The sequence below is a fragment of the Gracilinanus agilis genome, chromosome 3 (genome assembly GCF_016433145.1).
Source record: "Gracilinanus agilis isolate LMUSP501 chromosome 3, AgileGrace, whole genome shotgun sequence".
Classification (NCBI taxonomy): domain Eukaryota; kingdom Metazoa; phylum Chordata; class Mammalia; order Didelphimorphia; family Didelphidae; genus Gracilinanus; species Gracilinanus agilis.
Window position 1 is genome coordinate 648,237,757 of NC_058132.1, and position 27,419 is coordinate 648,265,175.

A 27,419-nucleotide genomic window follows, 5' to 3' on the forward strand; every position below is an offset into this window, starting at 1 on the left:
ATGTTCATGAGCAGATGGCTTTCCAAATGATTGGGGGAAGGTCTTTAATTCATTCAGCAAACATTTTTTGGAGCACCTGCTATTTCTTGCTCTCACGCAAAGCGTAGGCTGCCCAAAGGAGTAAAAGACACGGTCCTTAGCTTCAGGGAGATTCCAGGCTAGACGGGAACGCAAGACCAACCTAGTAAGACACAGAAGAGAAGGTCCCACCAAATAGTCTGGGATTATTTGAGTCGAGGCATAAAGTAAGTGTCTTGAGTTCAAATGGGAGAAGAACAATGAGTTAGGCAGTCTGGACAGGCTTCATGGAGGAAGGGGAAATAATGGCTTTTAATCAAGGAACTTGACCTTGGGAATATGGCAGTGGAATGGTCTCTGGCCAAAAGAAAAAAGCTGTAAAAATACTCTCCACATTCTCTGTCTGGAGTCAGAGACCTTGGGTTCAAATCCGAAATCCCTTTGCCAGCTCTGTGACCCTGAGCGAGGGCCCTTCGAATCCATGGGCTACATTTTCTTCATCTGTCAAAGGAAGGGGGTGGATTAAATGGTCTCTAGATATGGGAGCCTTATGTGATCTCAGAGAAACAGCTAAGTGATACCACAGTGCATAGAGGACTAGACCTAGAGGCAGGAAGAACTGAGTTCAAATCCAGCTTCAGGCAATTTCTAATTGTGTGACCCAGGATCAATCACTTAACTGCTATCAGCCTCAGTTTCTTTATCTGTAAAATGGGAATAATAAGAGCACCTACCTTCCCAGGGTTGCTGCAAGAGATAATATTTGTAAAGTGCTTTGTAAATCTTAAAATCATACGAGCCTGAGTCATGTTTTGCATTAGTCGCGTCCATCCCATTTTCCTATTTGATTATAAGCTTCTCGAAGTAGGTGCCGTGTTTGTAAATGTCTCTTCCTCGGTGCCTTCAATGCTTCCTGAGCCGGGTCTGTTCTCCATTCATCCTCCTGAAGCCAGTCCAACAAGCTATCGGGGCTCTCCTTGTCCCCGGCTAGGCACTGGGCACGGATAAGACAAAACTGATTCCGAAGCCCCTGGCTGCCCCCAAAGAGCTTCGGTTTTCCCAGGAGGTTTCCAGATGACAAACAGACGAGTACAGACCAATAACCCCCCCTTCCCAGGGACCCTCGCCTAGCCCTGTCCTGCCCCGGCTTCCTCAGCGTCCTGGGGAGCCCCGGTGAGGTAAGGGCTCTGTAAAGCTCTGGGCAGATTCGCACACGCTCTCGTGGCCCCTCCATCCTGCCAAGGAAGCTGCTGAGGGAAGGGCCGGGGGGTGAGGATGCCGGAGCCTCTGGGGCCCCTCTCATACGGTGTGTGGCTCTCCCGTGTATGTCTGTCTGAGCAGTGGAGTGCAGCGATAACCTCTTCACCCAAAGGACGGGGGTGATCACCAGCGCTGACTTCCCCGGCCCGTACCCCAAGAGCTCCGACTGCCTCTACAGAATCGAGCTCGAGGATGGCTTCGTCGTCACCCTCCAGTTTGAGGACGGCTTCGATGTGGAAGACCACCCCGAGGTGTCGTGCCCCTACGACTACATCAAGGTGAGAATGGCTGGGAGAGGGGGCGGAATGACAGAGGAGAAGCCTGGCCCTGGTTCGCTGTGTGACCAGAGGCAAGTCGCATCCCTTCTGACATGGTTGTGGGAGCAGCCGAGGTAGCTGGCTGTCCCGCGGACGCAGACATGGCCGTCATCCCTACCAGCCCCATCACGGCTCCATGCCCTGGGCTTAGAGGATGGACCATCAGTTTGGGTCTGCAGACACCTTAGAGACCACCAAGTTCAGTCAGCCAATAACTATTTCTTCAATGCCTACTATGTGCCAGACCTGCGCTGAACACCTGGGATACAACTGCAAATAAAAACAAAGAGAGTCCCTGCCTTCAAGGGGCTTACACTCTGACGGGGGAAGATGAGCTGAAAAGAGGAAGGAGGGAGTACGTGTGCAGGGCCATAGTGGAGAATTCTAAGGGGGTCTAAAAGCCATGAGGCTGGTAGGAAATAAGGAGAAGATGGTACTGCACGCCTCTTTGTATTTTTTTTTAAACCCTCACCTTCCACCTTGAAATCAATACTGTGTATTGGTTCCAAGGCAGAAGAGTGGTAAGGGCTGGGCAATGGGGGTCAAGTGACTTATACAGGGTCACACAGCTAGGAAATACACACCCCCTCTCTAAATAGAGGCCCTGGCTCTGCCCTCCAGTCAGGGAGTCCAGTCACAAGGGCAGAGGAGACTCACAATAATGGAAAGACCAAGGTGGATTCAATCTGACAAGATGACGAGATTTCCCAAAGATCAGTTTCCTGAAGAAGGAAGGCATGATGGAGAGTCCCAGAGGAGTCCCAAAGAGTCCAATTCTCTCATTTTATACATGAAGAAACTAAAGCCAGCAGAGGTGAAAGAAATTCCCAATGGCTACTTCGGACCTTGATCACAAAGAGAATTGGGCAAAAATATAGATAACTCGCAGAATCCCATTGTCGTGCCTGGGGGAAATGCCTCCAAGCTCATGTCCTAGAGGAGGTTATGAGAAGTAGCATTCTCATACCCAATGGACTGCTGATTTCCACACAATAATTTTCCTAGTTTAGTCATCTTCTAAGAGATCAGTTGAGTTCTGGGTGTCCTTCAGGGTTCTCCTGGGGATCCATGTCCACTCCACAGCTGGCACTAGACTTTCTGTTAACCTGAGGAACTCTTTCATAAACTATCTCTCATTTCTTTCCAAAAAAAAGAAAAATGGAGACTTAAAAATGACTCATTCTGGGGGCAGCTGGGTAGCTCAGTGGAGTGAGAGTCAGGCCTAGAGACAGGAGGTCCTGGGTTCAAACCCGGCCTCAGCCACTTCCCAGCTGTGTGACCCTGGGCAAGTCACTTGACCCCCATTGCCCACCCTTACCAATCTTCCACCTATGAGACAATACACCGAAGTACAAGGGTTTAAAAAAAATGGCTCATTCTTTGGGCATGACAAGGAAAGGAATTAAGAGTCCTGTGATATGCACAGGAGAGTATCAAGTGCTCTCTGTCTCTGTCTCTGTTTCTGTCTGTCTGTCTCTCTGTATTTATCTCTCTCTCTCTTTCTCTGTCTCTCTGCCTTTCTGTCTTTCTCTGTTTCTATCTTTTTCTATTTTTCTCTGTCCCTCTCTGTCTCTATATCTGTCTGTGTCTCCCTTTCTCACTATCTATTTCTCTGTCTGTCTCTCTTTCTCTCCCTGTCTATGTCATTCTCTGTCCTGTCTCCATCTCTGTCTCTCTCTAGCATACCCGGGATCACATCCCAGCTCTGTCATAGCTGTGTGATCTTGGACAAGTCCTCTAACCTCCCTGGGCCTCCATTTCCTCATATGTAAAATGAGAGAGTAAGTGTAGATGATCTCTAAGGTCTATCCCTTGCAGCCATAAATCCATGATTCTGAAATGACAGTGACCAGAGCTAGTAGAGAGGGCAGAGGAAACCTGGGAAAATCAGTTAGGTGTCCAAGTTAAACATGGGTTAAGTTTCCAAGCCTGGCTTGAAGCTATAGAGATTCCACAAGCCTCAAGAATGAGGCTAAAGGAGCGAGCTTTTCAGACTAGCTTCCACTTGGTTGAGCTACCAGCTGCCTGAGCCTTCTCTTCTATTCAGACACAACTTTGCAGCCTCCCTCCCTGTAGTGAGGGCTGAAACACAAACCCATCCTTTATGCTCATCGATGTAACCAAATAGTTGTAAAGAAGGTTGGCCTTCATGAATAGAAGGCACTGAGAGCTAAGGAATTGTGATCCATGCTGCTCCCCTGCTCAAGAACCTTTCATGCCTCCCTAACACCTCTGAGATAAAAAAAACAACTTGGTGTCTAAAATATTTCCCAGGCTGACTCTTGCTTACCTTTTCAGACTGACTTTCTAACATTCTGTTTCATTTGCCAAGCTGACTCCTAGCTATTCTCTAAACTCACCTATGCATGTCCTGTCTCTTTCTCTCCATTTGTCCAGGCAGAATCCCATGCTGGAATGTTCTCACCTCCACCTTTTTAGAATCCTTAGCTTCCTTCCCGGCTTCATCTTGGTGCTAGAGGAGCCTTTACTGCTCTCCCTCTCCACCCCACCCCATTTCTGCTCCAAATTATCTCCATGGATATCCCAACCTCCCCCCCACCCACACACACACACCTCTCAAGACTGGGGATTTGGGATCATCTAGCTTGGTATCCCTGCTCACAGACGGGAAGGGCAATGCTTGTCAAATCCATCAGATGAAGGAACCAAGATCTCAACCCCCTCAGCCTGAGAGAGTGAGAGAAGGAGGATAAAAGGCATGGTACCAGCCCCTTGTAATCCTGCCCCTTTTTCTCTCTTTGTCCCTGGGCAGATTAAGGCTGGGCAGAAAGAGTTTGGCCCCTATTGTGGAGAGAAATCCCCAGGACGCATCGACACCCAGAGCAACAGTGTCCAGATTTTGTTCCACAGTGACAACTCAGGGGAGAATGGAGGCTGGAGGCTTTCCTACTCATCCTCAGGTAACCAGGCCCACCCTTATTGCCTTGTACTTCCCTCTCAGAGACCAAGGAGCAGGGAGTCTACTGGGACAGAGTGGAAAGAACCCTGGACTCTGGGGCAGGACACTTGCCTTCCAATCCCAGCACTGCAGATTGCTGGCTACATGACTCCCCAGACCCTTCCCTATTACTGTGGAGGGTGTTCCAGACTCACAACCTGGGTGTCATCCTGTACTCCTCCTTATCTCTCTCCCATCAACTCTAATCAATTTTACCTCCCTAACATCTCTCCTCTGTCAGTGCCACCATCTCTCCTCTGTCAGTGCCACCACTGGTATAGACCTTCACCACCTCATGCCTGGATTATTGCAGTAACTGCTGGGGGTCTGCCTGCCTCATCTCTCCCCTCCAATCCATCCTTCATTCAGCCACCAAAGGAATTTTCAGAAAGTGAGATCCGACATAACCTCCCTACTCAATCAACTTCTCCAACTTATCACTTCCAGGATCAAATAGAAAATCTTATTTGAGTCTTTTATCATCTGCCTTCTCACATTTCCAGTTTTCTTCCATCTGAGACCACCCACCACACACAGATACACACACTCACACTCACATTCACACTCTTTTTTTAAACCCTTACCTTCCATCATAGAATCAATACTGTGCATTGGTTTCAAGGCAGAAGAGCAGTAAGGGCTAGGGAATGGGGTGGGGGGTGTCAAGTGACTTGCCCAGAGTTACACAGCTAGGAAGTGTCTGAGGGCAGATTTGAACCCAGGACCTCCCTTCTCTAAGCCTGGCTCTCCAATCCATTGAGCCACCCAGCTGCCCCCATCACACATACTCTTCAACCCATTGTCACTGGCCTCTTTGCTATTCCTCAAACAAGATACTCCGTTTTCCGGCTCCAGGCTCTGGGCATTTTCACTGGCTGTCCCATGTGCCTGGAATATCCTCCCTATCTCTGCCTCCTGGCCTTCTAGGCTTCCTTCAAGTCCCAGCTACAACTCCACCTTTCCCAGTTCCTTTTATATCTAGTGCCTTCTCTTTGTTGATTATTTCCTTTTTGTCCAGTATATAATTTGTTCATGCTTTCTCCTCCATTCTTTGTGATCTCCTCATGAGCCAGAATTCTCTTTAGTCTTCCTATCTCCAGCAGTTAGCACACTGCCTGGTTTACATAGCAGTGTTTGTTGAATGACTGACTTTCCCTTTCCTGTGTAAAATAAGTCAACTTGATTATCTCTGAGGTTCCTTCTGAGCTCGAACATTCCCCAGTTTCATAGAGTTCTCCCTTATTACAGTCCTGAGGATAAGGATATGTTTTAATCTGAGAATTTCCACAATGATCGACCATCTTAGATCAGAAAACCCAGCCCTTTCTGGGTCGGGTTAGGTTGGGTTGGGATGTCATGGGACTGCGAGACCTAGAAAACTTTAACATTTCCAAAAATTCTGACTAAATCCTGGAGAGACCTACCCAGTCCAGGGTAGTCTGAGCCATTCCTTTGAGTATGAAGCTACTCTGGGAAGAAGAGAGTGGAGAGATGTGAGAAGGTCCAGCTTTTTGTGACTTTTCCCCAAATTTCCTTGTGAATTCATTTTAATTTAATTCAGCAAGCATTGTTAAGCATTAACTCATACCCAGGTGATAATAATAATAATAATAATAATAATAATAATAATAATAATAAACAACTCTGTGTTGGGCAAGTAAGCCCTGAGAACACAAGGATAAAAAGCTAAAGATGATTTCTTTCTCATTCTCATGTATATATTCATCAATCCATCAACAGCCATCTATTAGGTAATCACTTAGTCCAGGCATGGAGCATGCAGAGATGAAAAAGAAGCAAGCCCTACTCTTTTTTTTTAACATTTATTAATATTCATTTTTAACATGGTTACATGATTCATGCTCCTCCTTTCCCCTTCACCCCCCCGCACTCCCCCCACCCATGGCCGATGCACATTTCCACTAGTTTTGTCATGTGTCCTTGATCAAGACCAGTTTCCAAATTGTTGGTAGTTGCCTTGTTGTGGTAGTGCAAGCCCTACTCTTAAGAAAGTTACATTCTATTGTGGGAAAACAAATTTTAAATGGAATGTTTAATACCAAACATATACAAGATCATTTCCAAGAGGAAGGCAAAGAGGTAATATTACCTCCCTCATAGGTGCTCCACCTGCCTCTGTGGATGCCAGAGTCACATTATAGATATTTTCTAATTTTAAAAACATCCCCAGAGATTGTCACATGACACTTTAAAATGGAGCAGAGAGGAGATGTTTGCTGTGCTCATCAGTGCCACTGGCTAGCTGAACTCTGGCAAGTCAGAGATGGTTTTGATGGATGAGAAGACCCCGACACCCGTAGATGTCCTAGTGCTAATGGACAGCTCAGCCAATCAGCTACAGAAGATGTCACACATAAGCACCTTCCTTTTCTTTCTGCACCCCCTTCTAATGCAACACCAGAAGAAGGGACCTGGCAGGGGACTTCAGATTCACTCAAGCTTTTATGTAAGAACAATGAAGATAGAAATGTCCCCCCAACATTCATGGATGTCTCCCAAAGCTATCTTGGGTCTTCTTTTCTTCTCCCTCAGCACTCTCTTTCTTGGTGATTTCATCAGCTCCCCTGGGTTCAATTATCCTCTCTATGCAGATGGCTCCCAGGTCTATTCAGTAAACCTAATCTCTCTCCTAAGCTCCAGTCTTGTATCGCCAGTTAGAAGCTGGACAGCTCCACCTGGATGGCCCATAGGCACTTAAACGTCAACATGTTAAAGACAGAACTCATTATCTTCCCCAATCCCAACATTCTTCCCCTTCTTCCAAACTCATCTGTATGTAACAGAGACTTAACTTGAACCTACCTTTTCCTGATGACAGGGCTGGCCCTCTATCCACTATACCACACTTCCTCTCATGCCATGTTTAAATAGCATTGGTATTCCTTCCAAGGAAATACAAGCTCCTTTAAAGCAAGAATTCTTTTTTGTTCATTTGTTTTTATTTGTTTCCCATGCACCTAGCATGGTGTCTGGCATGTAATAAGACTAGTCACAACTTCTTTTAAAGATCAAATTTGATCAAAATGGGATGAATGAAATTGAATTACCAAACCATGGCTCAGTTCACCTTTATCACCTCCTAAAAGATATGGAAGAGATAAGAGGAGATTTTGAGTTGAGTCTGGGATGACCTAGAATGGAGTAAATCCTCAGCCTCCAATGTCCCAATACTGTTACACCCCTAATTATTGTGCCTTGGGGTCATAGGTCCATGGGGGAGAGTCACTGCAAGCTCATTTGTTTTTATTCATTCATGTCTGACTCCTGACCCTATGTGGGGTTTTCTTGCCAAAGATACTGGAGTGATTTATCATTTCCTTCTCCAGTTCAATTTACATGTGAGGAAACTGAGGCCAACAAGGGTAAGTGACTTGCCTACAGTCACACAGCTATTCAGGGTCAGATTTGAACTCAGGAAGTTGAGTCTTCCTAACTACAGACCAGGACTCTATCCACTGTACCACTTAGCCGCCCCATACGCTCATTTAACTCATTATAATTAGCCATCCCCATACCAGGCCTCCTACACTATCCAGTGATCTAATAAGACCCCAAGGGCTACCCACATTGTGAACATCGTGCCATCTCCCCTGATACTTCTTGAATCCTTCCCCTAACCCTTTCACATCTTGCTCTTACTCTGGAAAATAGAGTCAAATCAAGGCTGCCATTGCTATTAGAAAGAGCATATTAACCTTCTCCCTTATGTGTGGCTCACCAGACCTACCTTGCTTCTCTGGCCACCACTCTTTTATTTGGGTGATATTCCTCTATTAGAACATAAGCTCCTTGAGGACAGGGACTGACTTACATTTGGGTTTGTGTATCCTCCACAGCCTCCAGCATGATGTCTAGAACAGATTAAGCACTTAATAAATGCCTCTTCATTCATTCATAGAGGAAAACAACTCCCACCATGGCCCTCAGCTGCTTTTCACTTATTAGACTCTTCCTTATTGGCTCACTCACCACTTCTATCTCCCTTCCTACCACCAGGGAATCCATGCCCCATCTTGCAGCCCCCCGTCAATGGGAAAATCGATCCTGTGCAGGCTAAATATACCTTCAAAGACCAAGTGCTCATCAGCTGTGCCACCGGCTACAAAGTCATAAAGGTAATGGGGAGGGGGGGAATCACTCCTGCCTGTTTGGAGCGAGATCAGACATGGATGGTCTCTGGAATTATATTCTGTAGAAATGGCCCCAGTCAACAGATAAGGATTCTACCATTGTCCCAAGAGAGTCAGACAACTTCTATCAGGTAGGACTGAAGAAGTACTATGACACCAAGTCAGAAAGTCAAATATTCAAGGGAAAGTAGCCCCAGCTACTCCCTCTTCAACCTATAAGAGTCCAGGTGTGGGAGTCCTGCACAAGTCACCCAGAAGGTATCCCAAAGGCCCTCATGCTCCACACTGTTTCTCAGCCACAAAACTTTGTATAAAATGATTCTGTGAAGCCAAGGCTTAGCGTGCCTGAGGGAAATGCCTCCATTTCCCCTTAAACCTGGTAAAGCAATGGAAAGATGATTAGCTTTGGAGTCAAATTCACCCGAGTTCAAATTCTACCTCAGACACCGACTAGTTGAATGACCTTGGGCAAGTCACAACTTCTCTGGCCATCATTTCTTTCCTCTATAAAATGAGAGGATTGGACTAAATGAATTCTAGAGTCCCTTCCACAGCTAGTGCTTGATCCTCAGTTTCTTCTCTGAATCAGTTTCCATCTGAATCCTGGAATTTTCTCCTTCCTCTGGAAAACTATCTTTTGAGCCCCCTGGCTTGAAACATTCCCAAATCCAGCTAATAAAGGCCATAAGATCATAGAGTTAGAATGGACATTAGAGATCACCAAATTCAACCCTGCTAATTTTACAAATGAAGGAAAGGAGATCAAGAGAAGGTGACTTATCCAATACCACACTGCTAATAGGCACTTGAAACAGGATTCGGACACAGGCCTCCCTGACTCCAGGTCTAACGCTACCCACTATACCATGCCATTTCTCAAGGGATGGTTTGGGGTTTGACTTGTTATCTATGATATTTGCTTTGCCCCTACCCCACTTATGTTCTCACTTCTATTTCTCCAGGACAACCTAGAGCTGGACACATACCAGATAGAGTGTCTGAAAGATGGAACATGGAGTAACAAGATCCCCACCTGTAAAAGTAAGCAAAGCTCACCCTGTGCCTCATGCTTTTGCTCTGTGTAGAATATCCCTGGCTATAAGCTAATTCTGAGCCTTGCCTGGAAGAAGAGAGAGAGTGCTCCTGGGACCCAAGCCAGGCAAGGCAACCATGAATTCAAGAAACTCTTGGTCCCTGGAGCCCATGCCAGTGGCCTCAGCTGTTTGGAAGGAACTGATCCCCCTGCTCAGTGGGTCCATGGCTCAGAGTCTTTGCTTAATCCAGCTCTGACTAAACACTCACATGAGTAGATGAAGGGGGGACCTTCACCCAGTGTGCCACAGCAGCCAGAGAGGAGCCCCCTGCAAAGGGGAAATGCTGGGGTTGACAAAATACTAGTATCAGAATCATGGTGGGAGGAGGATGCTTCCCGGACCCAGGGCTTCAGGACAGCCTCCAAATTTTCTTCTCATTTTTCAGTTGCTATTCCCTTATAATATAGTTTTAAATGGCAGGATAAAATTGCCAGCCTTGAAGGCTTCCCTCACACTTCCCCAAACATGGAGAGAGATTTTGGAACAGACTCTGTTTGGCAATTCCAGAGGCAATCGTGGGAGGGTGAGTTATTCCTCTCCCTGCCATGGGTAGCTCTTTTCTCTTTCTACCTCATGTCCTCCATCCCCCCACTTCTACCTTCTTACCCAGGCCCTAGCTCTTTCTTCCATTTCTTCTTTTTTCTTCCTCAGTTTATCCCTTAAGCCTATCCATAGTGCCCAGAAGCACAACTTTGCCAGTTGGCGGTTCGCTCAATCCACTGATCAAGAGGCATTGTGGGCCAGGCACTATGCTAAGCACTAGGGATACAAAGACAAAGTTTCAGCAGTCCTTGCCTACATTCTATGGTGGGAGGTGGGAAGGCTCATGTACTCGCTATATAATGTTTATATGTATCTGTGGCTATAGGTGTGTGTGCATGTATACCTATATTTGGTATATGTGTGTATAGTACAGATTATATACATAGCATTATATATACACGTGTGTATATGTGTGTGTGTGCACACACCCACAAAATAGACTTAGTGTGATTTGAAAAGAGAACATCCCAGCATCTGGTGAGGGGTGGGGGGCCGGTGCATGCATCAGGAGAGCCTTATACTGAAGTTGGTGCATGAGCAGAACTTTGAACAAAGGCAAGTGGAGGGGAAGAAGGAGTACAATCCCAACATGAGGCTAAGCTGACAAAAGAGCTGCTTGTCCTTGGTGAAGAACCTTGCCCACGGGAGGACAGAAGGAATAAGAGAAACGTTGCTCGCTCTTTCTTTATCTCAACAAAGATCACTTTGTGCCAGCAGGCAGCATGAGACTACAGATGGGGCACTCGGATTGCTCAGCTCAATGCAGTTTGGGACGAGATGCCCAAGAGTCCCATTCAAAGCTGAGATTCGAGAAAACCTGAGATCTCATCCTTTTGCTATGATTTTGGACAAGTCACTCTTTCAGAGTCTCAGGAGCCTTATCTTTAACTTGGGAAATAACATGAGATGATCTCCAACTCTACAGTAACATTCTGGGATTCTGAAATAGGCAAGTGGGTCAGACTGGTGCCAAATAGGGAATAAACACAAATAGGGAACACACCCACACCCCACAAGGGAAAGGACTGAATGGATACACTGAATAAACCACACAGGGGGTTTGGGGAATGTGTAGTGACAGAGAAATACACTAAGCTGGATATCTGACAGTTGGCAGTTTAACTTCCCACCAAACTAACCAAGGATAACAAAATAACTTAATGTGGGTTCTCTTGGTCTAGAGGAGAAACAACAGGAAGTGTATGAAACAAGTTTAATGTTGTTTAAGGTAAGGAAAGAGGACGAGGTCTTAACTGTCAATGGAATGTTAAGAATTAAGCTGGCTTCCCTGCTATGCTAGATACAGGCAGGCAGGCAAACCTGGCTGAGGCTGGAGAGGGCTGGGAGATTGGGATTCTCACAACACCGGTCTAAGCTTATTCTTTGATTAATTCAGGACACAGGAACCAAATCCTTGTTCAGCCAATAGATCCATTAAGCACTAGGGAGCACAAGGATATCTGCTAGTTGTCCACCAACTGCAGATTTGTAACCTTTACTCAACTTGGGCTATCTTGCTAGATGTTCTTTTCTATCTCCTTCACAACTCCCAAATCCACAGTTTGTAGAGGCCCAACTGGCTGGATAACAGCATCACACTCCTTCTAGCACAGTCAAGTTCACTCTCTTCACTCAAAACTCTCCCTGCATTCCATATTGGAATGTCCATGGTCCAGCCAAGGGTTTTGCTTTAGACTGCCTGCTTCTTATCTTACCTTCATTGTTATCTGATAATCTTCCTATAACAATTCTATGTGAAGTCCCTAGCTTGGAAGCTGCTTTGAATGATTGATTCCTTAAAACTTACAGCCAGTCCTAGGTTCAAATCCGGCCTCAGACACTTCCCAACTGTGTGACCCTGGGCAAGTCACTTGACCCCCATTGCCCACCCTTACCACTCTTCCACCTATGAGACAATACACAGAAGTTAAGGGTTTATAAAAAAAAACTTACAGCCATCTTCCCCAGGCAAATGAAGCTTCCAAAATTGTGGTTAGTTTGGTGCACCAAAGAATGATAAGGTCTGTGTTTAAAAAGGAATAGTCTGCAGTATCTCCTGCACCATTGTGTCACATAAAAGCTAAAGAAATCAAAGACCTTTGTAAGCATTTGTCCTTGTGTCTTTATAGCCAGAGTGGACATCTCTATGGTTTCTTCTGCCCCACATCTTTATTCCTAAACACTACAGAATAGAAAGATACCAACCTAGTCTCAAAGACTAATCTAATCAAGCCCAACACCATTAGGAATGAATATGACTGTTTGGAGAAATACCTTGACTGAAAAGCTTTTTCCAGGGGAAGTCTAGTAAGGAATGTTGAGAAATGTGATCTTAACTTCTTGGTGCATTCAGAAAAATGCAATAAAGACCACATTATTTTGGTAGATTTCCTCTCTGTAGACACTCCCTTCCCTGGTGCAGATAGTGACCCTTCCACACGTTCTCATCCTATGATCCTTATCCTTGTTTTCCCTCAAATCATCTAGCAAAGATCCACTCAACCTGCTACAGACCTACATAGCATCCTATGATTTTAGAATGTCCCCGGTAGCCATGGAGCTGTCTTGTCTATTGTCTTCTGTTCTTGCTAAGTGACAAGCTCATTGCTTCTCTTGGTCATCAGAATTTGAATCATTTCATTCACTCCCCTTCTCCCAAGTAAATTGCTGTTAGTATCATGATGCCATGTCTTGAGGCTCACAATCATCTTTCCATTGCCCTTTGGGTTCTTTGTCACTTGAATCCTCCCAAGATCACGGTGTTCTAAGACTTGCAGCTAGAAAGCATCAGCAGGAGAACATTGATGTTCAAGAAATGGGCTTTTGCAGTAGCGTACAGCCTGGGGCATTAAAAGTATGAAGCCATTTTCCAAATGCAATTTGACTCAGATGTCCCTGTTAGACTAGACTCAGCATAGGACCAGAAACCAGGAGTTGTGAGTTAAAATCCCATCTCATTCAATAGCAGTGTGAGTGTGGTCCATTTACTGGTCCTCAATTTCCTCATCTGTAGAATGGACATAAAGACCCTTGAAGTATCTACTTCACAGGGTATCTGTGAGGAAACCATTAAGGAATCCTCAAGTCACTCTATAGGAGGGAATAATTACTATTATTCCTCAATTCTAAGCCAAATTCACCGTCTATCTGCAACTCTTGTCCAAGATATTCCTATTACTTTCCATGCAACTGCATTTATTATGCATTCATCTACTTTGTGATTATATGTGTATGTGTAGATGGATCAGAGAACCATGAATTTTGAGCTATACTTAACTTTAGAGATTATTGAATCCAACTCTCATTTTACAGTTAAGTAAATAGAGATGCAGTGAGGTGATATCACTTATTCAGGATCACATAGTAGTTGTCAGAGGTGGGATTTGAACCCAGCTCTTCTCAACTCAATATCTAGTGCTCTATTTAGTAAATAAATCACAGTGTTAAATCGGGACATCTTTCACACTGCTATGGGCTTTGCTGAAGGAGCTTTGCAGTGTTCTGATGCTCACATTACAAAATGGATCAATCACCTGCAAATGGACACTTTTGGAAAACTCCACAGTCCAGGGGAAATCCTTCTTTTGTTTTCCCTTCTGCGGGGCATTTTCCAGGACCTGGATTTGGTGTCACTTGGGGACTATTTGTCTACCTATGTGCCTACTGCTGTCTGTTTAACCCTTCATGTCCTCCATCCCCCCATTTCTACCTTCTTTCCCAATCCCTTTACTTTCCTTCCATTTCTTTTTTTTTCTTCCCCTCTATATAGGTACATGTGTGTGTTTGTAGATGTATGCAGTAGTCAGATGTCAAGCCAAGTTCTCCAGGTTCTCTTGTGTCTGTTTGTGTCCTTCAAAATTCTAATGTGTATACAGGAAACATCTTGCTCCATGAAAGCCTCCTAGCTTGTAGTCTGCTCCCCGGGTCAAATGCTTTCTTAAAAACCAACACGCCGTCATACAGGCTCTCAGGCCTCTACTTAGCTATACTTTCTGAAGCATAAGAATGGGGATTCTCTCTCTGCAATTTCCCTCCCATGGAGCCCATTCTTTCCACCCCAACTGAAACCACACTTGTTTAAGCCCTCATCTCTTCTCATCTGGTTGGTTTGAATGGCTGCCTAATTGATCTTCCTGTTTCTGGTGCCTTTCCTTTCCAATCCATTCTTCATAGGTGTGAAGGGCTGCAACCACCCATGTAAAACTCCAAATTCTTTGTCATTCTCTATTCCAAACCCCCCACAATTCTGCTCTGAGTTCTCCTTCCAGTTGTATCCTATACATCCCTACCTTTCTCCCCAATGTACAGGAATTGCTGTGAGAATGCTAACAGATCTGTTCCATGGCCTGTGTTTGTTGTCTGTCTTCACCTACAAACACAAGTGGGCTTGGGTGGCATGGCTGGCACACTGAGATCTTCCTTAGTCACTTGGCAGCCTGTTGTAGCATGACCCGAGTGGGTTCTTCTGTCAGCCTCCTGGCAAATTTTTGAGCTGGTCTTCTAACAAGTGCTGCTTTTAGCGTCTTCCTCTCTCCACTCACTCATCAAGGTGAGGCAGTTTCTGGGCTCTGTCAGCCTCCTCATCATAACAATCAACACATCACTTTAGCACTCCCAAAATGGCTCAAGTACGTGTCTTTGCCTGGGTCCATTCCCTCTTTTGGAAGCCGGACGTTTCCTTGAACAAACTGGTCCAGAGCTGCTCTCACCTCACATGGCTTTAGTCTTTCTTCTCCTGATTTAGGGGTTTTACCTTTTACCTTTGCTCTCACTGACTGGGGATCTAGCGCCACCACGACACGGATGGTTCTGGGACAAGTGCCATACCTCTAACTCTGTTGGAGTAGAGCTAGTGCTCCCTCTCTCCATCACCTTCTCTCTCTCTTCTTGAAGGAAGTCTTGGTGATACCCACCAAGGATGTCCCTCCCTAGTCTGAAAACTTTTCATCAGTTTCCTATCTGGACACCCCAACCGTATCTTTCCTCCCCAACCAGATCTTCCAGTAGTTTTCTTCGCCTTCCCTGTGCCCATTTTCACAGTGAAGTAACCAATGAATGTGTTGTCCCCCGAATGCCAGGACCACCACCATGTTCTTCAGAGGTGTTTCGTACATCTCCATCCTCTGCCGCCAGTCCCCTCCTGTAAGCTCTGCTTGTCTCCATAATAGTCTCTTGGCTAAAGCTTGTTGTGAGTATTGCAAAGCAGGATGAAGCAGGGTCCCCTGAAATCCAGTCGTTGTAGCTCTGGGGAACATGCTTAAAGTCAAAGCCAGCAGCTTCTCTCTTCATCCCTGGGTGGAAAACTTCCACATTGTCCTTCCATTGAATTTGGTATTTTCTTACACAGAAAGAATGTGTCGTCCAGTATGAAGCACCAAAGGCAAAGGAAGAATTCTGTTTCCGTGTGATGTCTCCAGATGCTTGTAGAGTTCAATGACATCACACTCAAACGGAATTCTTCCTCTGCCTTTGGTGCTTCATACTGGATGACACATTCTTTCTGTGTAAGAAAATACCAAATATTAATATTAATAAAGCTTGCAGAGCTCTGCTGGTGTTGGAGGAGGGGTGGCAAAGACTTGGCATGGTAGAATCCAAAGATAAGAATCCTGTGGTCCAAACACAGAGGTCTTCAGACTGGAGCTTCGGAATGGAGAGAAATAGATAATCGGGGAGAGAGTGAAGAGAATTAGAAGCAGAGATACGTGGAGAAGGGACAGAAAGAATCCGATAGAGCTCTTGCTTCAAAATGGAAGAGAGAGGGGGCAGCTGGGTTGCTCAGTGGATTGAGAGTCAGGCCTAGAGATGGGAGGTCCTGGGTTCAAATCCGACCTCAGACACTTGACCCCCATTGCCTAGCTCTTACCACTCTTCTGCCTTGGAGCCAATACACAGTATTGATTCCAAGATGGAAGGTGAGGGTTTAAAAAAGAGACTCAGGGTCTTTGGGCCATCTCATAATATTCCACCTTTGGAGAGCCCTTCACAGACTATGGCCCCATGAGGAAGCAATGTCCTCCCCCACACCCCATTGGGTAAGGCTGCTGAGCGCTCTCTTTTGGACTAAAGTCTTGGGTAGCCCTTTGGGGTTAGGGCTTGGGTGTGCATTTTTTCTTTTCCATTTTCCTTTGCATGTGACAAGGCTGGGGACTACTTGGTACAGCTCTGGGCTTGGAGTCTGAGGACCTGAGTTCAAACCCTGCTTCTGCTACTAACTGCACGGTGGCCTTGGATCCTTTACTTCGCAACTTGCTAAATCCCAGTTTCCTCATCCGTATATCGAGGGAGTCAGACTCGATGGCCACTGAGGTCCCTCCCAGCTCTCGATCTGGGATCTCGTGACCTCTGAGAGAAAGAGCCCCTTGGAGGCCGGAGTCTCCCGGCCACTGCCTCAGAGGCTAGTGCAGTCAAAAGGACTTCCCTGGTGAATGTGCCTGGGCTTCATAGAGTCCTCCCATATCTTGTCCCAACAAATGAATGCCCACCCTCGGGCCCCCCTGGGGTCTGCCGACAATGTCTCCCAGCTATTTTCCTGTAGCACCCAGAGGTGTTCTTGGTCTACTGCAATGCCCTGACTTTGGTCTGTTGGCAAGATTCTGGGTTTGCAGCCTGACAAATTGGGTCTGACGCCAGCTGTGTAATTCTGGGCAAGTCAGCGTGGCGTGTAGCAAGGCAAGGCCAGTCCCTCCAGCCAGGGGGCCTCGTCTGGGGGTCAGTCACTGCAAGGACGCTGCAGCCCGGGTGACTTTGGGCCAGGCCCTTGGCCTTTGTTTCCCCATCTGTAAAATGAAGGCCTCATCCGTATATCGAGGGAGTCAGACTCCCTCTATATACTAGATGGCCTCTGCAGTCCTTTGGGTCACTGGGACCTTCCGCCTCCTCATCTGTGATGGGAGGCTGATGCCACCGTGACTGCCTCCTTCACAGAGCTGCTGAGAAGGAAATGCTTTTAAAGCATGAAATCATCCAGGAATATTCATCTTCTGGCTCAGAAAAAGAGGCGATGCTTTCACAGCATCCTGTGAGCCATGAGTTTAGAGCCTATGACCGCAGGGCAACATACATGTAGAACAGTGACCAGGCATTGCTGTGTGGTGGACAGAGAGCCGGCCTCTGACTTAGAAAGCCTGGAGTTCAAGTCCTGCCTCAGGCACTGGCTATGGGACCCATCCGAGGCATTTATCAGTTGTAAAGCAAGTATTAGGTGAGTGGAGGGATGTCCCTCCCCGGGAGTTCCCTGGCCAATGAAACTACGTGTCTGCCCCAAACAGAATGCCCAGTGATGGAGCAAAGCTGCCCTTCTCTCCTGCTGGCTTTATTGACCTGCGCACCTTCACCAGTCTGTGTGAAATGATTTCTGCCTTTCCTGCATGAGCTACTTCTGCTTTGCCCAGTAATCGCTCTCTCTCTCTCTCTCTTTTTTCTCTTCTCTCTCTCCCCCTCTCTCCCCTCCCCTCCCTCGTGGCTTTCTTCCTCTGCTCTTCCCTCTCCCGTCTTGTCCTTCGCCATGGGTGCAGAGCCTGAAAATGGAACAGAGAGTGAATTCCCTACAGAGCAGGAGATGGAGTGACTGGCAGGACCCGCCTGGCACTGTCTTCCTGAGCCGGATCGCCTGCTCTGGGACCTCCCAAGACCTTCCTGGGACTTCTGCAGCTCAATAGGAATGGATCTCCATGGGCACTGGCTGCTTCTCCCCCAGCCTGGAGTCCTTGAGGGCCTGCACAGACGCGTGGCTGAATTCTTTGGCGATTCCCTCCCCTTCCTGCCCGGGCTCTGACTCTGACTTGGCAGCATCACTGACAATCAGGGAATTTTGCTGAATTTCCTTCAGAGAGGGCAAACTGATCCTGAGAGGCAGAGATGAATGACTCTGACCCTGCACAGTGTGATTTAGGCAAAGCTCGCTTACACTTAATCGTTCTCGTTACTTAACTTGCTGTTCACTCCTCGTAGAAGTAGGATCGGTCTTAGGGGCTCTCGAAGAAGGGAGCTTCTCGTGGGGTGTGACTCGGGGGGCGCTCACAAGGCCCTCTGGCCTACCTGGCCCTAGGTCTGAGATGCCACCATTAGAGATTCTTTCCTTTGGGCTCTGAAGGCTTTTCTGTCTTCAGTGACAGACACTTCTGTACACCATGGAAATGCAGCAACACTAAAACGATCTCATCGGATGACACCCTGTAGCTCTCTTCATTGGTGGCTCTCTGAATGGATGGCCTAGAGCCTTCTCAGGTTAGAGAGATGGCCCCCACCCAAAGAGTTTCCTCTTCTCCTCCTCCATTTGGACCTTCGAGGTCTTCCCCAGTTCAGCCCTAGGCCAGGCTTCCACGGAGAGGGTCAGAAGACGGCCATGGTACCAGAGGGCACTTTGGGGAGCAGGGGGATGGTGACTTTGCCAGATCTCATCTAGGAGCCCCTTGGGGTGGGGGTGGGGGACCAAGGGACATGGCCCTGATTCTGATCATCCTCTTCTCCACTCAACACACCTGAGTCTAGAGGAAGTAAGCAGCAGACAGAAGGAAAGTGGGCAGACTTGGTCCAGTAATAAATAAGCCATGAGAGAAGGAAAAGTAAAAGGAATAAGCCATAGGCACTGAGGAAGAGAGAAAGAGACAGAAACAGGGAGATACACATCTAGAGAGAAGAGAACCAGGGAACTGAGGAAATGCCAAAACGAAGAAGAGTCTTGGCCTGACAGTATGAAAGAGAAAGGAGGGATGGGAGGAAAGTGCAGAAGTTGTTCATGCCAAGGGCCTTAGTTCATAGGAAGACATCCAGCAGTGGGATGCTCTGATGGGTCAGGATACACTGACAGAAGAAACCCATCTGACCCAGTCAGAAAGATGAAGAGAAAGTCTTAGCTACAAACTCCTTCCAAAATGGGGCTCTGGAAAGAGGAGGCCCAGACTTGGAATTCAGAGAAGATGAAAGAGGGAGAAAACTGATCTCATCATATGTAGATGGAGAAATGGGAAAGCTGTGTGGCTTCTTTTAAATCAATAAATGTCTCCACCTTCTATTGGCCCCAGAGTCTGCCTCCATCAATATGTCTTGGGGTATTTTTTCATTATCAAACTCCCCCATGTAAAGAGGAGAGGGCCTTCTAGAGATCATGACATCATGTTCATTCATTTTTCTATTTTTCTTTTCCCCTTAACCGATCCTTGGCTCAGATTAATGGAGAGTTGAAGGGAGGAGGAGACTGAGAAATATTTGTAGTGAGGTCATTATCTGGTCGCCTAATGAGAAGCGGATGAGAGGGAGAATTCCCAATTCCAGAATCATCCCAAGGCTGAGGATGAATATTCTCCACTCATTCCCAGAAGAAAGGCAGGATAAGTTCTGTTTGAGAAAGGACAAATTCCTGTTCTCTAAGATGAAAGATGATGTTGCTTTGGAAGTTTGTGTGGGTAGATTCTAAGCGCTCTGCAAGAATGGACCAATGGCCAACGTTGGCCAGATGACATGCACTGTCAGGCAGCTAATGTCAGCCATCGGCCAGAGGATGCTGCTAATGTGCCCCTCTGTGATAAAAATGGAAACACAACAGAAGCCCCTCTTCGCGAGGAGCATCACAATTATTTGGCCAAGTCAAGCATCAAAGGTGCGATCAAGGGAACCTGAGGTCCATAAACTGGCGCTTCCCTGTTTCCTTTCCCATTCCACCTGTCCCAGCCCATCCACCAACATTTCCAGCTTGATTCCAGACACCACGGCATTTATTGCACATCGACTGAGCCTTGTGTCTACACATGAGCATCTCAATGGACTCCATGTCCAGAAGGTAGGGCTCTCCTGGCCTAGCACCTGAGATGGACTAGAGCAGTGATTCCCAAAGTGGGTGCTACTGCCCCCTGGCGGGTGCTGCAGCGATCCAGGGAAGTGGTGATGGCCACAGGTGCATTTATCTTTCCTATTCATTGCTATTAACATTTTTAAAAATTAATTTCCAGGGGGCTGAGGAATATTTTTCTGGAAAGGGGGCGGGAGGACAAAACAGTGTGGGAACCAGTGGACTAGAGTAAAACTGAGGAAGAAGGGAAGGATCCGCAGAAGGACAGGACTATCCCCACTTCCAGGAAGGAAGGCTTTCACAAGAGCTCCGTGGATCAGAGTACGATTTCCCAGAACTAAACTTTGTAGAGAACAGTTTCCCTTTTGCCTTCTCCCTGCCTAGATGATGCTGAGAATATGTCACCCTGTGGGTGAAATGTGTTGTTTCACAGGAAAATGGGCAGCACCAGAGCTTTAGTGGTACCCAGGAGGCAGTTGGGAGATGTAGCGTCCTGGACCATGAAATAGGCCAGTAGCTACCTGGTCTGGGCAGGGGAGAGTGTGGGCAAAAACCAGAGATGGCACTTCTGATGGTGACTCGCTCTCCCCTGGGTTTTCTGGGAGACGGATATGATTCAATTCCTCCAGAAATCTCAGCGTGACGGGGGAACCCAGTGTTAGTGAGCCTCTGCCAAGATTGGCCAAACACCAGGATCTGACCCCAACCCAGAATGTCTGGGCGAAAGAGAGAACAGGGGCCCCCAAAGACCAGATGAATCTAGGAAGGCAGGAAAGACAAAACCACAAACCCGTGAAATATCATCCCAGCTCCCTGCAAGAGATCCAGCATGTTGCCTTGCTGGCTGGATTTGGTTGCATAGATAGATGGCTGCTTAAAATAAGGCATCCCCTCCCCAAGGATGGGAGAATTTGGCTGTTCTGTTGTTGTTGTACTGGAGAACGTCGCAATGCCCATGGCACTGAGAGAATGAAACGGTTCTGGGGATTCCCTGGACAATGGAAAGCCCAAGAGGGCTCTCTAGGCTATAGGCTTGGGAGCCATTTCGATGGCAGCCCCCCTACACAATTTTGCAAAGGTTCCCACTCTACCCATCCTTCCAGGTCACAGCCCCAGGATGTGGCCCCACCATACACTGCGCTGGGGTCCATTGGGGATTGCAGAGAAGTGGGGGCATCAGTGATATCAGGAAGTGGATTCTGAGACATCAAGAAGAAGGAATGCAGGTCCAGATTCAAGGGATCTCCAAAAATGGGGCACGAGCCCCCCCAAACAAGGGACAGAGATCAAAGTTTAAAAAGGGGGGTTCAAATGCCGACATAGGAAAGCCCTTGTTTCCTGCATCCTCCAAGATTCCAAGCAGAACAAATTGATGATTCCTTAAAAAATAGGGGTTTCTGCCTCCTCCCCCACCCCAGCCCTGCCCGTTATGTTCCAAGCCAGAGTGGCCAACAGGACTCAGCTCCAGAGGCCACAAACCTTCTGAAAGCTCAGCCAGGAAGTATCAGGGTTTCTCTCTCCAAGCTCTTTCCTGCCAGGGCAGAGATGTGTAATCCCCAGGCACTGATTCCAGAGGCTTCTGCTCCGTCCTCTTACTCATTCCAAAGTTGAGGCTGGAAGAAGAGCAGAGAATGTGGGGTCAATGTGACCAGAAGTCACCCCATGAGTCACCGGCCCGACGCCTAAGGCAGGCAGAATGCGGGGGGAGGCCAATGGCGCCACTGTGGTTCTGGGGGTCTGGAGATGGGAGTTTTGAGGAGGGAACGGGTCAGCTTCCATACCCAATAGGGTTCCTGCTAGCTGCCACAGCAACGGGCAGCGAGGTTGGGGAGATCTCTGGGCCCCGGGTGATGGCCAATTCTCTTCTCTCTCAGTTGTAGACTGCGGCGCCCCAGTGGAGCTGGAGCACGGGCAGGTCGCCTTTGCCACCAAGAGTAACCTCACCATGTACCAATCCCAGGTCCACTACTCCTGCCAGCAGCCCTATTACCAGCTGTTTCCCAACATCACAGGTGAAGCCTCTCCTCTAGCAGCAGCATCTCGAGTGGTCGGGGGGGGGGTTGGGGGCGGCGATGGGAATCCAGACACAACTCAGCCTTGATGGCTAGCCTCTGAGCCACCAGAGAAAGGGACTCTCAAGCTAAGCGCCCCGGGACCAGAAATAGATCCCACAGATGAGACGGGACCCCAAGACCCTTCACTGCCCCTTTCGGGAAAATGATTTCATTGACTAAAGGAACTCCTGGGTCAGGGAATTTCTCCATCAATACAGGACAGCCCTCTCTGGGGCTCAGTTTCCTCATCTGTAAAGTAACACGAAGAGGGTTAAACTAGGTGACTGATCTCAAAGGACCCTTCCAGCTCTAAAGCTAAGGTGCCATGATTTCTGTCCCAGGTCTGTCAGTGTCTGCTCCCTTCTCTGAACTCCTCTCTCTGTCTTGATCTCTGTCTCTCTGTCTCTGAATGTCTCTGTCTCTGTCTCTCTGTCTCTCTGTCTGTCTCTCTCTGTCTCTCTATCTCTATCTCTCTGTCTGTCTGTCTCTGTCTCTCTGTCTCTCTCTGTCTGGCTGCCTCTCTGTCTGTCTGTCTCTCTGTTTCTCTCTCTGTCTCTCTCTCCCCCTTCTTCTCTTTCATTGTCTTTTACTTCCCTCTCTCTGCCCCATTGCTGTCTGTCTGTCTGTCTCTCCTTTCACTGTTTTTGGTTCTTTCTAGGCACATACACCTGTGAGGCCCAAGGCGTCTGGATGAACGGAGATCTGGGGGAAAAGCTGCCCACTTGTCTACCAGGTACCTGGTCAGGAAAGCTGGGCTGGGCTGGATGAGGCTGGGCTGGGCTGGACCTTAATTCACTGTGTTAAGATGTTCTAGGCTGGGTTGGGCTAGAATAGCCTGGACTGGATTAACCTAGGCTGGGCCTGGCTGGACTGGGCTAGTCTGGACTCTCTCTCCATCGGGCCTGCTGCTGGGCCAGGCCTCCTCAGCTGTCCTGGGCTGGCCCCAGCTGGCTGCTCCGAGCATCGTCCCCACAAGGCCCCGGCCCTCCACAGGGAGACCAGAGAACACCCTCCTCGCGGCCCAGAGGACTCACGATGATGTCAGCTCCCAGTCTTGCCTCCCTGAGCTCCTCTTTCCCTTCATGTCACTGCCCACTGTCCAGAGGCCAAATGAAGGCTCCTCCCTCATCCTCCCCTTCCTCTTCCTCTGCCCTCTGGCAGCAGGGCTGCCCTTGACTCGGGCCCTGGCAGGGGCTCTGGCTCTCCCTTGGCTGCAGGGCTCACCTCCTGGGCCCCGGATTCCAGTTAGGAGGGCTCCTACTGAAGGCCCGGCCCCCATCCAAAGGGACAGTGCTGAGCCCGCGGGTTCACTCTCCCCTGAGAGCATTCGGGCCCTTCCTGTGGGCCTCTGCTCCACACTCTCTGCAGGGCCCCAAGCAGGAAAGAAGGCTAGGCTGGGAGTCAGGAAGACCTGCTAGCTGGGTGGCCTTTTCTGGGGCCCCTTTGTAAAATGAGGGGGTTGGGCTCCAGGACCTCAGAGGCCCCCCTCAGCTCTAATGGAGTCATCGACGATCCTCCGATCTGTCCTGAGGGAGAAGAAGGGGCCAGAAGCCCCGGAATCTGTCCCTCGTGCCCCAGCCAGCCGCCCAGAGGCTTCTCCTGCCTCTCTGGGGGAGGCTACCTGGTCCTGGCTGGGCATCGGGGTAGGGAAAGCAAGACTAAGAATCCAGAACTCTCCTTCTAGGATTTTCTGCGTGCTAGACTGTACCTCAACTCAATTCCATTTTTAAACCTAAATTTTAGCTATTTCCCCCCAAGCAGAGGCAGAGGCTTAGAGGGCGGAGGGTCAGCCCTGGAAATCAGGGAGCTCTGGACTCGAGGACGTTATGATCTTAGTCCAGTGGAGGAAGGAGAAGACCCTTGTCTAGAGCCATCCCCCAGGCAATGGAGGAACAATGGGCAGAGCTCTGGGCCTGAAGGCAGTAAGGTCTGAGTTCAAATCCAGCCTCAGAACTTTACTCGCTATCTAACTCTGGGCAAGTCACTTAATCTCCGCTTGCCTCAGTTTCCTCATCTGGAAAAAGGAGAAGATACTAGCGCCTGCCTCACAGGGTGAATGTCAAGATCAAATGAGAGGGGCAGCTAAGTGGCCCAGAGCACTTAGAGGCAGGCTAATGGCCCTTCCAATGGCAGAAGAGCTGGGCCTCCCAAGATGGCGCTGCTTCTGGAGCCTCCTCCCTCTTAGTGTGTTCTTGCTTTCCATCCCCATCTCCAAAGAGGTCTGGCCTCCTGGCTGGGATGTCCACATCCTACAAGGAGAGCTGCTCTGCCTCAGGCTCTCAGTGACTCACCCTGCGAGGAAGGGAAGGGAAGGGCCGAGCCCCAATCTGTGGCCATTGCTTGGCCAGCGCAGCCCAGCTCTGCCCAGACCTGGGATTGGTGCCGAGCCTTGGGGGAGCCAGTCAATGCCTCCTTGCTTTTCCCAAACAGCTTCTGGGTGGAGCTCTGGGTTGTCCCCAAAGGCCCAGGCGCTGGGGTCCTCCATAGTCCACAGGCCAAACCAGAGCCCCCTCCGGGCCCTCCTTCATGCTCCCCTGAGGCAGCAAGTGAGCATTGCCTGGTCCTTACACTGGGGACAGCCAGGCAAGCCTCGATCCCAAAAGCTTCCATTCTTTCCAGCAGGAAATGACTACACAATTCAGCGAATGCAAAAATAGCAACTGAAGCCTGGCAATCAGGAGGGGCTTCTTGTAGGAAGTAGCCCCTGAGCTTGGCGTGTTTGGTTGGTTTTTTAAACCCTTACCCTCTCTTAGGATCGATATTGAGTATTGGTTCTAAGGCAGAAGAACAGTAAGGACAAGGCATTTGGAGTTAAGTGACTTGTCCAGGGTCACCCAGCTAGGTAGTCCCTGAAGTCAAATTTGAACCCAGGACCTTCCATCTCTAGGCCCAGCTCTATCCATTGAACCACTCAGCTGCCCCAACCCTGAGCTTAAAAGTGAGCTAAAAGTTCTGAGGCAAAGGGAAGGAGCAAGAGCGTTTCAGGCACAGGGGACCATCTTGGCAAAGATCCAGGCAAGGAAAGAAGCCCTCGTGTATAGGGAACAAGAGGGGGTGGCAGCACCCAGAAAAGGCCAGGACAAATGCCCCCTGGATTCTGACCTCAGACACCTACTTGCTGGGTGACCCTGGGCAAGTCACTTAACTTTGGCCTGCCTCAGTCTTCTCATCTATAAAATGGAAACAAATAATCATACTACCTACCTCCCAGGGCTGTTGTGAGGATCAGAGAGAACATTTGCAAAGTACTTTGCAAACCTTCAAGTGCTAGATGGATCTGATTTACTAGTAGTAGTACAATTTAGTGAGACGAGCTTGTATCTGGGGGTCAGGACCCCGGCTATATATATATATATAAATGATATCGTCATCATTATTATTATTCACTGGCACCTCGATCTGAGCATCTGGACTCTGGCCCCCTTCCCCTACTCTAGGGCAGGAGTCTTCATTTCTCTGGGCCATCAGGGGGAGCACACCGAGCTCCCACCAAGTCTTTAGAGACAGTCATCCATTCAATTCTACAAAGCAGACATTTCTTAAGCCCCTCCTGTGTGCTGAGCACCAAAGACAATAACAGAAAGAAGGAAGCAAGTGTACTGCCATCGCCTTAGGAATAAAGATGGCGGCTGGATTGGCTTTGCCCACACTGTGAGGGTGAGGCATATAGCTGACTGGCAGTCCCTGGAAGTGCCCAGAAAAAACAAGGCATCATCCTGGATGATAGAACTGTCCAAGGTGCCATCGCTGATCTAAACAATCTATCAGCCTTTCCGAAGATGCCCTCCCTTGTGAGGAAGTGAGGGCCAGTGGATAGAGTTGCTTTGGGAGCCACAAACTGCCCAAATGACCCTGGGCAAACTGCTTAGCCTCTGGGAGCCCCAGACTAAAGGCAGCATCCTGCCCTCATAGAGGGAGTTCCCTTTCCCAGTGAAATAATAGCCCCAAGCCCCGTCCTTGTATTTCAGGCTCTGTACTAGATGCGAGGGACCTAACAGCCAGCATTTAGGGGACACCTTAGCCCCGAGCCCATCTCATTCTATCCTCACAACAACCTGGAAAGGGAAGTGCTATCATTATCCCCATTTTCCAGATGAAGAATGGAGACTTACCCAGGGTCCCATATCTAGCAAGTGTCAGAGGCAGGATTGGAACTCGAGTCCTCCTGACTCCAAATCCAATTTTCATTCACTGCTCCATCCAATCTGCACCCATAGAAGAAGATAAGGAACATACAAAATTAATACGCTGATTTTTCCAGAGAGGAGTCAACAGCTGGGTGAGTCAGGAAAGGCCCTTTTAGGAAGTGTTGTTGAGATGAGCCTTGAAATAAGCCCAGGATTCTGAGAGGTGAAATTGAGGGTCGGGGGTGGGGGGCAGTGTACCAGGCAGGGGGGACCACCAGGGCAAAGGTATGGAGCCCAGAAAATGCAAGGTCACAATGGAAAAAGGCCAGTCTGGCTGGCTGCAGGGGACAGGAAGGAGAGGACTGTGTAACAGCCTAGAAAAAGGTAGTTTGGGGCCAGATGGGGAAGTGATCTGAATGCCAACATCATGTGGCGTGAGAGAGCTCTGAAGGGCATACATGGGTCTGGGAGGGAGGAGAAGACAAGGAAATACCAGCCAAATGCCACATCCATGTTCGTGTCAGAGCCAGCTCTACGTGGCTTTGACCAAATTAGATGTTCAGCACCCAATAACTCATGACAAGTGGTCAGCAGCAGACTATGAGGAGGATGAATCCAAGTACCCTGAAGGCTATCCTGTAATTGGGGAGGGAGCAGAGACAGCCCTCCAGATCCCCAAGGCTGGAGGCAGGCATCCAGTGAAGGCCAGCAGACATCTGGCTAGGGCGCTGGTGACAGGAGCCCCCCACCAGGCATCAAAAATGAGTTTCTGGGACATTGTTGGCACTGAGGAAAGGAACATCTGAAACCCATTAGGCCCGGAAATGGTTTTCCATTCCAAGCTTCCAGAAAAAAATTCCAAAGCTTTTTTAATCTGTGAAGAAATTCTAAGGGAATCTGAAGGCCCAGGCATGAGGGAGGTACAGACCACTGGCACTCAGGGAGATGGAGCACACAGGTTTGACACCTGAATGGAATGCTAAGAAGGCATCCGCTGCCAAGGACTCACCGGCAAGCCCCAAGCCCCAGGATTGGACTAGGCGATGGGTTGTCTGAGTTTCTCTCTCATCAGCTGGGGCCATTTGGAAGACCATCCCACTCTGGGA

At 48.4% G+C, this 27,419-nt stretch overlaps 1 protein-coding gene across 1 annotated transcript in view; it reads left to right on the forward strand.

Moving 5' to 3' along the window:
* MASP1 (MBL associated serine protease 1) overlaps nt 1–27,419 on the forward strand; it is a 77,595-nt gene that overhangs the window by 44,360 nt on the left and 5,816 nt on the right. The window contains exons 5-10 of the mRNA XM_044670890.1: nt 1,360–1,556; nt 4,369–4,516; nt 8,572–8,690; nt 9,668–9,746; nt 22,007–22,144; nt 22,845–22,919. Of these exons, the coding sequence (XP_044526825.1) occupies nt 1,360–1,556; nt 4,369–4,516; nt 8,572–8,690; nt 9,668–9,746; nt 22,007–22,144; nt 22,845–22,919 (756 nt within the window). The remainder of the gene's footprint in view (nt 1–1,359; nt 1,557–4,368; nt 4,517–8,571; nt 8,691–9,667; nt 9,747–22,006; nt 22,145–22,844; nt 22,920–27,419) is intronic.